The following is a 15,001-nucleotide window of genomic DNA, read 5'->3' on the forward strand; positions in this document are numbered from 1 at the left end:
GCAGAAGGCACTTTATTCTTCCATGTACAGTGATCCCTCAACTTACAATGGCCTCAACATACAATAGTTTCAACATACAATGGTCTTTTCTGGATCATTGTAACTTGAAACCAGACTCAACATACAATGTACAGATAGTCCAGATCTGCGAAACTTGTTAAGGGCCGGAAGAACTGACCAATCAGAATGGGCATTTCACTGGTAAAACCCCTGTATTACTGAAGTGTATGCACTGACTGGTGTCTGGTAGCGCCCTCTACAGTACAGGGAGATATTATATGTTCTGTACACTTTACCTGTATTACTGAAGCGCATGCATTGACCGGTGTCTGGTAGCGCCCCCTACAGTACAGGGAGGTATTACATGTTCTGTACTCTTTACCTGTATTACTGAAGTGTATGCACTGACTGGTGTCTGGTAGCGTCCTCTACAGTACAGGGAGGTATTACATGTTCTGTACTCTTTACCTGTATTCCTAAAGTGCATGCACTGACTAGTGTCTGGTAGCGCCCCCTACAGTACAGGGAGGTATTACATGTTCTGTACTCTTTACCTGTATTACTGAAGTGTATGCACTGACTGGTGTCTGGTAGCGCCCCCTACAGTACAGGGAGGTATTACATGTTCTGTACTCTTTACCTGTACCAGGGTTAGCTGCTCCTTTGGACACCAGGTGAGGGTGGCTCCATGTTACTTTTTTAGGACACTGTGTACTGTACAGGACCCTGAAGAAGCTCCTGTCCTCTACATAGACCAGCGTTTCCCAACCGCAGTGCCTCCAGCTATTGCAAAACTACAACTCCCAGCATGCCCGGACAGCCTTTGGCTGTCCGGGCATGCTGGGAGTTGTAGTTTTGCAACAGCTGGAGACACCCTGGTTGGAAAACCCTGAAATAGACAGTGATTACAGCTCCAGCAGATCTTTCTTACTTTTATATGTAAGGATTTGCTTTATCTATATTAGTTATCTACTTATTTGGGGCTTCAAAATCAATTACGAGGTTTCCATAGAGTTATGGTCTCAACATACGATGGTTTCAACATACAATGGTCATCCTGGAACCCATTAATTTTGTAACTTGAGGGAGCACTGTACTTATATTTACTCATGTTGCTCATTGTGCTGTTTGCTGCCTTTTATGTACTGCATTATGCGCTACCGTAATTTTTACCCACATACTGTATTATCATCTTTCTTTTATGCAGTGGTTCTGGTGATGTCGCATTTTTTTTTAATGCTATTCCTCCTTTTTATTGTTGTTATTTTAATGCATATCAATAAAAACTACTTTTATATAGTCATTTAGGTGACTCCAGAAAATATTAAATTGTTTAAATTAATATTTTAATGTTAAAAGTATTTTTGGTGATGTTCTTTTTCATTTTCCATGTCGCTATCTATATTAAAAAAACAATAACAAAATCTTGCAGTTTTCATTCTCTCCACTAGGGCTATAACTAAGCGGAGACTTCCTGTTCGGTCTGTAATGATAAGGAATGGGCTGCTTCAAAGTGATCTGTACGAAATCAGAGAGAAACGTGAAACGAGTAGATAGAGAAGACAATAGATAATGTCCACAGATCAGCCCCCCCCCCCCCCCCACTCCTTGTGGAATGAAGTCTTTAAGTCACAGAATATGTCCAGTAACTTTTCCCATTTATGTCAATGGGACAGCTCCTGTCTATAGTTGCCTATGTTAACGGGGATTGCTGCAAAGCATATCACAAAATGCTGTTTAAAAAAACAGCTCAGGCAAGATGGCCGCCCCCATAACAATATATATATATATATATATATATATATATATATAAATAAAAAAAACAACTACAGAGGTAAAGCAAATTTATTAATACCAGACTCTTCATCTTTTTAAGAGTAAAAGGTCAGAGGAACCTAACAAAAAGTATAGAATGTCCCAGCAAATAGGGCAGCGATCCCAACCAGTGTGCCCCCAGCTGTTGCAAAACTACAACTCCCAGCACGCTGGGAGTTGTAGTTTTGCAACAGCTGGAGGCACACTGGTTGGAAAATGCTGAAATAGGGGATACTATGACTTGAGTTACATTATTCTTTACCAATGAATTAGATATTTATGGAATTTTTGGGGACAAAGAAGACCGCTACTCCCACTATCCCACTCTTTTGCCAATGTAAATCTGTTTGTCGCTGACTAATGGGATGAATGAGCCGCAATACTGCGTTGTCTTCATACTCTTCAGTGCAGTGGGACTGAAGGTCCATTCAAAGACCTCAGGGGCAGAGGATGAAGGGGCACCATGATTGAGTGTTTTGGGCCCTTTGTTCTATAGACTGTGGGGGTCACTGGATACCAACCCCACCGATGACCTCTGCTGACACTGGGAATGTTAGGGTCCAACATGGCTGGTTCACCCCCTCCATATCTGCCACCATACATATTGTTGGCCAATCCCACCATAACTGTCCAAATTGGTCGCCAATATCTATGGCCATATTGAGTTGCCAGGTCCTATAACTGTAGAAGCTCCGGTCCTGGGGTGAAACATTTCATCAACTATACGGATGGAAATGGCTTTTTCCAGCATAAAGTTTTTGATGTTCTACTAAATTTGATTTCTTGGAAAAACATCTCCCACATTCCGCACATGTATACGGTCGTTCCCCTGTGTGGATTTTTTGATGTTCCGCAAGATTGGATTTAATGGAAAAACATTTCCCACATTGCATACACGAAAACGGCTTCTCCCCAGTATGAACTTTCTGATGTCTAACCAAATCCGGCTTCCGTGTGAAACATTTCCCGCATTGCGAACAGGAATATGGCCGCTCCCCTCTGTGAGTTTTCTGGTGCTCTATAAGATTGGATCTAATTGCAAAACTTTTCCCACATTCGGAACATGCAAATGGCCTCTCCCCGGTGTGGATTCTCTCATGTTCCACAAGGTGGGATTTCGAAGATAAACATTTTCCACAATCCTGACAAGAATAGGGCTTCACCCCTGTGTGAACCTTTTGATGTTCCCCAAGATTCGATCTCCAGGTAAAACTTTTCCCACATTCCAGACATAAATACGGCCGCTCCCCTGTGTGAATTCTCTGATGTTCGAGAAAATTTGGTTTATTTGTGAAACATTTCCCACATACTGAACATGAATATTTTCTCTGGGTTTTGTGGCTTGTCTTTTGCATAGACAAATGAGATTTCTTTGTAAAGTTATTTCCACCTTCAGGAAAAGTAAATTGTGACTGATCAGATTGAGGTTCTTCCAGAGTAGTGGAATCATATGAGAGAGACGAGAGATCTGTGCTGGGTATAAGTGAAGGTGGATCTGGGGTTATAGGACATTCTTCACAATAACTTTGTGTCACATCACATTCTTCTTTACATGGGGAAGATGGGGAGAGGTGGCTCCATTCTTGGTTCAGGATGACATCTGTCGGAAATAAAAAAAATTAAAAAAATGAATTTCTATTTCTTACCATAAAAGATAAAGTATTCTCAGTATTAAAGGGGTATTTTATTTTAAAGCTTAAACAGATTTGTAAATTGCAAGCACGGAAAAGGAAGTATCAGCTCACCTGGACCCACGGTGCGCCGCAATCCGCAATGCGAATACCAAACAAGTGGAACAACAGCCAGCACCTGTTAACTTGCGTTTATTGGAGTCCTTTAAAAATCCACATGGGATGCATGCCCTGACTAAAGGTCACTAGGCCTGAAACATGCCGGCAATATGAAGAACATGACGGCAACATGACGTAACACTGGACTTTATTGTTTCCACGTTCTCTCCTTCACTGCCTCCCATGTGGATTTTTTATGGACTCTAATAAAGGCAAGTTTTAACAGGTGCTGGCTGTTGTCTCACTTGTTTGAGATTTGTAAATCACTTCTATTAAAAAAATCTTGATCCTTCCAGTACTTATCGGCTGCTAAAGTTGAGTTGTTCTTTTCTGTCTGACAACAGTGCTCTCTGCTGACACCTCTTTCTGTCTCAGGAACTGTCCAGAGTAGGAGCAAATCCCCCATAGCAAACCTATAATGCTTCGGGACAGTTCCTGAGACAGAGACAGAGGTGTTAGCAGAGAGCACTGTTGTCAGACAGAAATGAAGAACTCAACTTCAGCAGCTGATAAGTACTGGTTGGATTAATACTTTTTTTAAATAAGTCATTTACAAGTCTTTTTAAAGGCGTACTCTGGCGCTAAGACATCTTATCCCCTATCCAAAGGATAGGGGATAAGATGCCTGATCACGGGGGTCCCACCGCTGGGGACCCCCGTGATCTTGCACGCAGCACCCCGTCATAATCAGTCCCCGGAGCATGTTCGCTCCGGGTCTGATTACTGGCGATCACTGGGGCCGGAGCATTGTGACGTAACTGCCCCGCCCCCTCAATGCAAGCCTATGGGAGGGGGCGGGACCCCCGCGATCAGGCATCTGATCCCCTATCCTTTGGATAAGGTATAAGATGTCTTAGCGCCGGAGTATCCCTTTAACTTTCTGGAGCCAGTTGACATGAAAAGAAAATGTTTTTAACTGGAATACCCTATAAGGTGTCAAATAAAAGGTTGTCCAGTTAATGTATTTTCATAAAAACCATAAGGAGGTTAACAGAAGAGAATCCCCTGTTCAGTGTAATGCCAACAGTTGGCACCCGCCAGTGTTCAGCATGTCCAGGCACCACCGCCAGGCTGTGTTCTCTGCTCCCCCTCCTCGCTGTCAGCTTCAGGCTTCCTCCTCTTCCCGATCTCCTGCTGCTTCCACCATGGCTGCAATTTCTTGTCTGACCTCTAAGGGGCCCTCTTTAATGTGTTCTACACCCATCCATGCCTGGCATCACCTGTGATGTCCCAGTACGGGATACGCATCTCACAGTCCTATCAGCTTGAGTCCCTGTACGCCCCCAGTCTCACCTGCACTGTCCCCTATAATCTGTATAATTGTATATTATGTGTAAAGGACCTTTGATATGGTCACATGTTTATTGATCACATGATAATGGTTGTCACATGCTTAAGTCGCATGTTTTGTTACCCAGAGAGCACCAGGTGACCAGATGACCCGCAGCTAGCCTATGGGCTCCTTGCTCCGCCCCCTTTATAAGAGGGGAGGAGCTGCAATCTGTCTCTTGTGTTTCAATTTCTGCTGAGGTTCGGTCCAGTCCAGACGTCTCAGAACCAGTGTCCAGCACATCTAGAGGCCTCAATCTAAATTACAGCCACAAGTCAGTAAGTCAAGTCAGCTCTGTCTGCTGTCACTATCTTCAGTCAAGTCAAGTCTATTATAGTCAGCGTGGCTGTGCTAAAGTCTGTCAAAGTCTGTCGGCCATTGACCCCATAGCCCTTGATAAAGCCACAGGTTGTGGTGAAACGTCGGGGAGGGGGGGGGGGGGGGTAGTGTGTGACAGTTTTTAATATAGAGTGGAGTCCCAGCAATGTTGCTTGTGGGCTGCAGCCACAGCAATGCAGACATACATACAATAGCATGTAGTATCATGCATTGATTATAATCTCTACCGGAGACAAATCCACTTTAAATTTTAATGTTTATGGCAAGGAATAAAAGTTATATTTTAGATATCATTTGATGGGTGGTAAATTTAGGGTCTTAGTGATCACTTAGTGATCAAATGTAAATAAATTGAGGATAATAACCCTCCACCCATAGGTCCGGTCTTCTAAAGTCTGTCAAAGTCACTACAAGTCCCAGCAAGCTGTGAGGTCCCCTGTGTTACTGGTCACCTCTCTGGGATCCTGGCCTAGCTATAAAGACTGTACCATCTGTCTACCTCAGTAAAGCTATCGTTAACCCTAACCTGGCCTTGGACTATTATTTGCCCTGCCTAACTAGGACTAGCGCTGCTACCGTTCGGGTGGTTCTCGGTTAAAACCATGCCCTGGCATCAGAAACATTTAGGGGTTAACACCATCCACCTCACTTCACACCCTGACACCACATACCTATTTAAGGCTGCTCTGCCCACTCACCTGTACTTGGGCAATACTGCTTCTGCCATAGCAAAGGTGTGTTGTTCCTGATCAGCTATTATGTTCCTTATCTGATCGTGTTTACCTTCTGCTGACCACCACCATCTGCTGCTGCCTGCCTGACCCACACTGGACTGTGTCTTCTGCCATTACCACCAGCAGACTGCTAACCTATTGCCCCAGCCTCACCTCTGCCTGTATTCTTGTTGCCTGGTCAGCTGTTACCTATACTGGGACCACTCTTAGGGCAGCGATCTGGTATCCTCCAGCAGCAGAAATCCACATCCTGAGGCGGGAGGAACAGTAAAGACTTAGAGGATTAGAGACTTAGAGTCCGCTTCCGAGTTTGGCCCTAAGTGATCCGGTAAGGTAAAAATTTGTGTCGACACCAATTGGGGCAGTGTTTTCCAAACAGGGTGCCTCCAGCTGTTGCATAACTACAACTCCTAGCATGCCTGGACAGCCGAAGGGGGCGTAACTAACTGCGACTCCCGAATTAAAAGAGTACCCGTCACCACACCAAACTTTGAATATATTGTTCCTTATGTAATTATAAGACTCATTGCTATTTACTTGCTGTTGAAATTCTCAACCTTTATATGCATTTAATGTGATTGAAAAAAACGTCCACTAGGTGGCTCTGTTCTGTTCCATTCCCAAGTTAAACAGTTAGTTTGGTCTCCTTCCGGACATGCAGAAGTCCAAACTCAGGAAGTGCGTACGGGGCATGGTGAGGCACAGCTCTCGTAGGCTTCAGTGACCTTGTGCCTGCTGGGGAACGCCCACTTTCTCCTGCCGGGAGCTCACACAGTGTGAGCAAGGGGAAAGGTAAGATACACAGCTTTTTAAAGCTCGGAATTGTTTTTTTTAGGGCAGAAGGGGTGTTAGGAGTAGTTAGAGAATATAATCTGAGTTAGTTCACAAAATATGGTTTCATGACAGGTACTCTTTAATAAAAAAAAAGGAGATGAAAAACAAAAATGGTCCTGTTAAAAATGGCCCTGTTAAAAACTACAGATAGGGGCGCAAAATGAGCCTCCTGCAGGCCCTTATAAGGAGAAATAAAAAAGTTCTAGGGGTCAGAATAGGACAAATTTCCCTCCATATGTGTATCCTGTGATGTAACACATATATAATTAATTATGCAAATTAGCATGGGCGGTATTTTTTTTTGCAGGAGAGGTGGCGACCCCATGTCAATGCCAAGCAACAAATGGAAAATATACAGAACCAATGTTTTCCCTTACCCTGTGATGTGAGGGGCTGCTGATCCTCCATCATGACTATGTCCTTGTACTGATCCTTGTGTCCCTCTAAATACTCCCACTCCTCCATGGAGAGATAGACAGTGACGTCCTGACACCTTATAGGGACCTGACAGACACAATGATACGGTCATCATCCGGACACATTATTGTAATATATCCCAGAATTCCCAGCAGCACTCACCTCTCCGGTCAGAAGCTCAATGACCTTATTGGTGAGCTCCAGGATCTTCTGGTCATGGCTTCTCTCATGTATCAGTGATGGAGGGAAGATGCAGCTTTGGCTCTCACTCCACCGTCCTGACACATGGGGGTTGGAGTTTGGAGTCGTATTCTCATCATATTTCTTTACTACTGTATAGCCCTGTGTATAAAGAGACACAATCATACGTATCAATATAAACATTCCAAGAATCTTACCCCTCTAATCCTGGCGTTATTATAGGAGCACTTTGAGTTTTTGTTTTGCTTTCTGCACCATATCATGCACACTCACCATCACTAGTCCTACAGTGTTATCTGTTTCATTCCAGCACAGCTGCATCCATGGGTTTCATTACTCTAATTTAGTCATGTGATCACCACTATGACCTACTAAAAGTTACATGGCTTAAAAGAGATATCCAGTGGTGAAAAACTGGTCCCCTATCACAAGGATAGGAGATAAGTTTCAGATTGCGGGGGGTCAGACCGCTGGGGCCCCCACGCGATCTCCTGTACGGGGCCCCGACAGCTGGCGGGAAGGGGTCGTGTTGACCACCGCATGAAGCGGCAGCTGACACGCCCCCTCAATATAACTCTATGGCAGAGCCGGAGGGCTGCCTTCGGCAATCTCCGGCTCTGCCATAGAGTTGTATTGAGGGGGCGTGTCTTCGTGCGGTGGTCGACACCAGCTATCTGGCCGGAGAGCCTGGGCCCCGTACAAAGAGATCGCGGGGGCCCAGCGGTCGGACCCCTCGTTATCTGAAACTTATCCCCTATCCTTAGGATAGGGGATACGTTTTTCACCACTGGACTACCCCTTTAATGTTTTGAAAGAAAGGAAGTCCTGGGTCAACTGACTTCCTGTGAATTACAGGAACATGATCACTTAAATTGCTTCAGCTCACAGACCCTCTCCCTCCAGTTCTATCTGTATACTGCTGCTGCTATCTCTATGGGATCAAGATATATAGAATTTATACACCTCCCTTCCAGCTCTATCTGTATACTGCTGCTATCTCTATGGGATCAGGATATATAGAATTTATACACCTCCCTTCCAGCTCTATCTGTATACTGCTACTATCTCTATGGGATCAGGATAGATAGTAGTTATACACCTCCCCTCCAGCTCTATCTTTATACTGCTGCTATCTCTATGGGATCAGGATATATCGTAGTAATACACCTCCCCTCCAGCTCTATCTGTATACTGCTGCTGCTATCTCTATGAAATCAGAAATTATAGCAGTTATGTGGTGTCCCAGCACCAAAGGCTGTCTTGTGGGCTGTGCATCTCCTCGGGCAGACCTGCGGCACAGATGCCGGGCCTACTAAGTGACTGGTTGTCACATTTAATATGTTTGAGCAGTTAATCATGTTTATAATATTTCTAATATACAATGTAAAATATGTTATTTATGTGTGTTGTACCTTTAAGAGCAGAGGAGCAGTATAAGCCATGTAAGCCCTGTCTGCCCAATGGGAACCCCTAAATTCGGTAGTATATAGTGTATTGGGGGAGGAGTTGACCCAGTTCAGCTTAGAGCTGTATGCTGAGCACAAGTGTGGTGAAGGAGTGAAGTTGTGTGTGGAACAAATCTCTTCTCATATCCTATCCAGCCATTCTGCAAGGATCCCCCGCACAGTGGAAAGTCAAGCCCTGGCGGAGAAAGTAACAGGACCTTGTCAGAACCCTAGCGGCCTAGAGAATCTTCAGTCTCATATCAAGTCAGTATTCATCAATTGGGTGAAAAGCACCATAAGTCCCAGCAAGGCAACAGGACTCCCAAAGGGTTACACTGCATCCTCTCCATCTGCACTCTGCTCAGTAAAAGACAGTTATCCGTAACCCGACGTCGGTGTGTTTCTTTACTTCCCGCGTCTGGCCCAGGAGAAGCTGTCTCCAACCTCGGACCGTGTATAGGCTAACGGTGCCCTGGCGTCACGAAGTGATAAGGTATTCCTTGCACCCCCTGCGGCACCACAGTTACTCACCTCTCCAGTCAGCAGGTAGATGATCTCCAGGGTGAGGTTTAAGATCCGCTCAGTCTTCTTGTTTCTGTCCTTCTCCATTTTCAATCATAAGAGGGGCAATTATTTTCAGAATATTAATATGGAAGAACCTTAAAAAAAAAAATGAGATACAGGAAAAGAATGATTCCAAACCCCCATTAGAGAATCAATGTGAGGCCATGTTCACACACAGGAGAAAAAAATATCAATTTTATTTCCATAAGAGGCTGAACAAATGGCCACAAATAAAGTATGTCCTTTTTTTTAATGGTGCGAGACACAAGTCTAATACATTCCAGGATGTCTATATGGCTATAAGGTTGGTGTAGGTGGAGCCCTGTTTACACCTTCTGTTTCGGAGGTTTATGTCCGCTGTATTACCTTCATGTATGTCATTGTATAGGTATTGTATAGGGGTATATGTCTGCCATTGCAAGAAATGTATACGTGATGTCCCAGTACTGGATATGGTCCTGTACAGTACTTAGGCCCTGTCAGGTTGAGTCCCTCTGTGTCCTAAGGGCCCTCCTGCAGTGTCTCCCCCATAGTGATATATGTATTATGTATAAGGACCTTTAAAGTGTAGCTCCCACCAAGTACTATATAATCTAATATGTCCCTACCTAGTAGGAGTGCGGCTCTGTTCCCATCCCTGTCAGCTCTCAGGGTACGGGAATAGATTTAAAAGCCTCGCGCGCAGCACTACGCAAATAGCGTAGGGCTAACGTAGGCAGCGCTAGGAGCCTGGCGTTAGCCCTACGCTATTTGTGTAGTACTGTGCATGCGCAGTACTACGTTAGCTGCGCGCGAGGCTTTTAAATCTGTTCCCGTACCCTGAGAGCTGACAGGGACGGGGAACAGAGCAGCGCTCAGCATCCTTGTGACACCGCTAGTGGGCACAGGGACCCCGCTAGCGGGGATGGTAGCGATCGCGCTTGTGGGCACAGGGACAGGGTAACGGGGCGGGCGGGGCTGTGTGCGAGGCCAGTGGAGCTGGCCAATGCGCGCAGCCCCAGCTATCAGCATGCTCGCTCTCGCCTGTTTGATTGACAGGCGGGAGCGAGCACCACAGTGACTGGATTTCGACTCATTGCCAGGCTTAAATGAGTCAAAATTCAGTAGTGACGTCACTGCCGAATGCATTCGGCCACTAGGAGGGCGACCCCTAGTGGCCGAATATAAAAGTGATTTTAAACTTGTTTAAAATCACTTTTTTTTTTATTAAAGTATATTAGAGATATGTTGTAGTACTTAAGTACTACAACATCAATTTTTTAACTTCATGACAGTGCCCATTTAAGTTAGTCACATGATAATGTGGTCACATGCTCTGTCTGCTGTCACTACCCTCAGTCAAGTCTATTATAGTCAGCGTGGCTGTCCTAAAGTCTGTCAAGTCACTGCAAAGTCCCAGCAATCTGCGAGGTTCCCTGTGTTACTGGTCACCTCTCCGGGATCCTGGCCGAGCTGTAAGGACTGTACCATCTGTCTACCTCAGTAAAGCAACCATTAACCCTGACCTGGCCTTGGACTCTTATTTGCCCTGTCTAACTAGGACTAGCGGTACTACCGTTCGGGTAGTTATCGGGAAAACCACGCCCTGTCGTCACGAACATTTAGGTGTTAATACCATCTGCCCCTGGGCTATAACATCTGCCCCATACACCTCACATCACGCCCCGTGGCTCACCACATATACAGCATGGTAGATGATTTTTACTGTGCCCCCATAGGAAACTATGTCAAGGCATTTTACAGCAGTACACTTTTTTTTAGCACATGTAGCGTGCTTGTGGACATGTTTACCGCATACACCAGGAGAATTCATGGCACACGCCAAAAAATGTGGCCCTCCAGATGTTGCAAAACTTCAACTGGGAGTTTAAGTTTTGCAGCATCTGGAGGGCCACAGTTTGAAACCACTGTTTTAATTTGATACCAACCCTTTAAGGCAGGTGTCACCTATAGGGGAAAATGTATCAAGATGTGGTGGCCCAGTACGGGATGGTGTTTCCCTGTACCTCTCCTGCCCTGTCAGGCAGTGTCCCTTCATGTCCCCAGGGCCCCCCTCCAGTGTTACCCACATATGTTATACATTAAGGGTATGTTCACACTACGGAATTCCCGCATTGTGAATTTAACATTAGTGTGAATGGGTCTCCGTGAGATTAATCCTTCCAATAATTTTCAGCTGCTGAAGTTGAGTTGTTCTTTTCTGTCTGGCAACCGTGCTCTCTGCTGACATCTCTGCTTGTCTCGGGAACTGCACAGAGTAGAAGAGGTTTGCTATGGGGATTTGCTTCTACTCTGGACAGTTCCCGAGACACGTGTCATCAGAGAGCACTTAGACAGAAAAGAACAACTCAACTCCAGCAGCTCATAAGTACTGAAAGGATTAAGAGTTTTTAATAGAAGTAATTTACAAATCTTTTTAACATTCTGGAGCCAGTTGATTATATATATATATATATATATATATATATATATATATATATATATGTTTTTTCCTGGATAGCCCATTTAAGGCTAAACCACGCCCTGGCGTCACGACAAGAAGCGGTTAATAACATCTGCCCCTAGGGTTATAACATCTACCCTACATTGCACCCCCGCTGACACCACAAAGAAATGTGCAGAGCAGCAGTTGCCCATAGCAACCAATCAGATTTCAGATTTTCATTTTTCAGAGACCTTTTTAAAAATGAAAGCTAGAATCTGATTGGTTGCTATGGGCGACTGCTGCTCTGCACAGGTCTTGATAAATCTTCCCCATAGTGTTTTTAGGAAAACCACATTTTTGTTGCATTTATCATGGCCGAGATACATAGTAGCCCGATGTTAGCTAAAAGTCAATGGGGAAATATAAAACACACTACGCACAACACCCTTCTTTTGCAGAGTTTGTGCAGTTTATTAATTTTTCTTTATTTTAATTTTCTTAGTTTAACCCCTTTAAAGGAGTACTCCGCCCCTAGACATCTTATCCCCTATCCAAAGGAGATGGGACCCCTGCGATCTCTGTGCAGCACTCAACGTCTGTTTAGAAAGATGGGTGCGGGTGGCGGGGGTCATGACATCACGGCCACGCCCCTTGTAATGTCACAGCCACGCCCCTTGTGACAACATGCCACGCCCCCTCAATGCAAGTCTATGGGAGGGGGCGTGGCAGCCGCCACGCCCCCTCCCAAAGACTTGCATTGAGGGGGTGTGGCTTGACATCACGTGGGCATGGAATGGCATCATGACCCCCCCCCCCCTCCAAACAAAATATTCCAAATGCTGGGGCAGTGGAGTACCCCTTTAAGGACCTTGCCCATTTTCGTTTTTTTCCTCCTCGCCCCTTAATAGCCATAACTCTTTTATGTTTCCTCTACACACCTATATTTTTCCAAGACCAATTGTACTTTGTAGTGATTTCCTTTATTTTTCTTGTGCTCCAAAACTGAAATAAAATAAAAAAATATTTGTGAGGTGAAATTTTAAATATATTAAGAAATGTGATTTAGCAAATTTGGGATTGCATCTTATTTACACCACTAACCGTGCAGTGAACCTCTTGAAGGAGAACTCCGTTTATAAAAACGTATTGCCTATCCTGAGATCCAACCACTGCCCCCCCCCCCCAAAATCTCCCGAACGGTGCCCCAGCTATTCTCCTGAATGGGGCGTGTCGACCACAGCAGGAAGCAATGGCCGACACCCCCCTCCATGAGAACCGGAACGATGTGTTCGGCAATCTCCGCCTCTGCCATAGAGCTGCATGTCGGTCGCAGTTTTGGCGGCGTGCAGGAGATTGCAGTGGGTCCCAGCAGTCGGACCCCGCAAAATCTGACATCTATCCCCTTCCTTAGGATAAGTTTTTATAAACCGGAATTCTTCTTTAACGTCAATGGCGGACATCAGCGTGCATGAAGTGACCGGAGCTCCTGCGCTCACTTGATGTACAGGACGTAAATGTACGTCTTCATACATTAATACTAGGGCACCAGGTTGTACATTTACATCCATTGTCGTTAAAGGGGTACTCTGCCCCTAGACATCTTATCCCCTATCCAAAGGATAGGGGATAAGATGTCAGATTGCGGGAGGTCCGGAACCTCTGGAGGTCCTCAGGCTGAGTCCATCTCGACCAGGAGGATGGAGCATAGTGACGTCACGCCCCCTCCCATAGGTTGGCATTGAGGGGGCGGAGCGTGATGTCACACAGGGGCGGAGCCGTGACATCACTATGCTCCATCCCCATGATCGCCAGTAATCAGACCCGGAGCGAACACACTCCGGGGACTGATTCTAATGGGGTGCGGCGTGGAAGACCACAGCGGTCCCCAGCAGTGGAACCCCCGCGATCAGGCATCTTATCCCCTATCCTTTGGATAGGGGATAAGATTTCTTAGCGCCGGAGTACTCCTTTAAGAGGGTATTTATTAGGGCACTATGACGCCAAAGTCATGTATGTAAAGCAGTGCTTACCAACAACCATGCCTCCCACTGTTCCAAAACTACAACTCCCAGCATGTCTTTGGCTGTCCGGGCATGCTGGGAGTTGTAGTTTTGCAACAGCTGGAGGCATCCTGGTTGGGAAACACTGGAGTACACAATAGTGTTTTTTTGCATACAGCAAAATTAAACATTTTGTATAGGAAACAGCAAAACGGAGACATAAAACGCAGCGTAAACTCCACACACAACAATCTACATAATAATAGAGTAAAACATACACTGACTGTGCAGGAGACTCCAGACCACAGTGGACAAAGGACCTTTAATGATGTCACGATCATGTGACCATACACGGGAGCAGTCGCTTGTCTGTAGTGACTGATCACATGATCGTGACATCATCGAAGGTCCTTTAGCCGACTACTTGTCACAAAATCAAACGCTCCAGAAAATCACATGCGGGGAAATTTATCAAAACCCGTCCAGTGGAAAAGTTGCCCAGTTGCCCATAGCAACCAATCAGATCACTTCTTTCATTTTGCTGAGGCCTTGTTAAAAATGAAAACAGAAATCTAATTGGTTGCCATGGGCAACTGGGAAACTTTTCCTCTGGACGGGTTTTGAGAAATCTCCCCATGGAGCCAGTAAAGATATATATGTCGCCAGGGGGAAAAAAAGTATGGGAACCCTTCCACTCCAGGGCTGGTCCTGCAGGACTCCTACTAATGGGAATGGTGTTCCTGCTGTGGAAAAAGTGCAGGTACTCAGTTCCCATGCGTTCCTGCAGGACTTGAGACCTGTATGTCACCCCCTGTGTGTGATTATGCCGTCCTCTCCCCTCTATACAGTATATACAGATAAGTTACTGGTGGTGGTATGTAATACGTGCACTGCGCTTTTATTGCATTGCGTTTTCATTGTGAGTGACCAGCTGAGAAGTGATACAATTGTATCTAGTCTAGACAATGCTCTGTGAGCTCCAGACTGATACATTGTATGTAGCTAGTCCTGCTCTCAGCTGAGAAGTGATACAATTGTATCCAGTCTAGACAATGCTCTGTGAGCTAAACAGCCTGGACTCCAGACTGATACATTGTACATAGCTAG

The 15,001-nt window shown here is 45.3% G+C and overlaps 1 protein-coding gene across 1 annotated transcript; it reads right to left on the reverse strand.

Moving 5' to 3' along the window:
- Positions 1-1,827: 1,827 nt before the first annotated feature.
- On the reverse strand, positions 1,828-14,314 carry LOC130290300 (oocyte zinc finger protein XlCOF7.1-like). Its single transcript, XM_056537717.1, has 6 exons — positions 14,173-14,314; positions 12,833-12,896; positions 9,437-9,564; positions 7,422-7,601; positions 7,220-7,346; positions 1,828-3,415 (listed from the first exon to the last, which is right to left on the reverse strand). The coding sequence occupies exons 3-6, from the start codon at positions 9,512-9,514 to the stop codon at positions 2,532-2,534; spliced, it is 1,269 nt and encodes a 422-aa protein (XP_056393692.1). The 5' UTR covers positions 9,515-9,564; positions 12,833-12,896; positions 14,173-14,314; the 3' UTR covers positions 1,828-2,531.
- Positions 14,315-15,001: the final 687 nt, after the last annotated feature.

Source organism: Hyla sarda, chromosome 9 (assembly GCF_029499605.1).
Source record: "Hyla sarda isolate aHylSar1 chromosome 9, aHylSar1.hap1, whole genome shotgun sequence".
NCBI lineage: Eukaryota > Metazoa > Chordata > Amphibia > Anura > Hylidae > Hyla > Hyla sarda.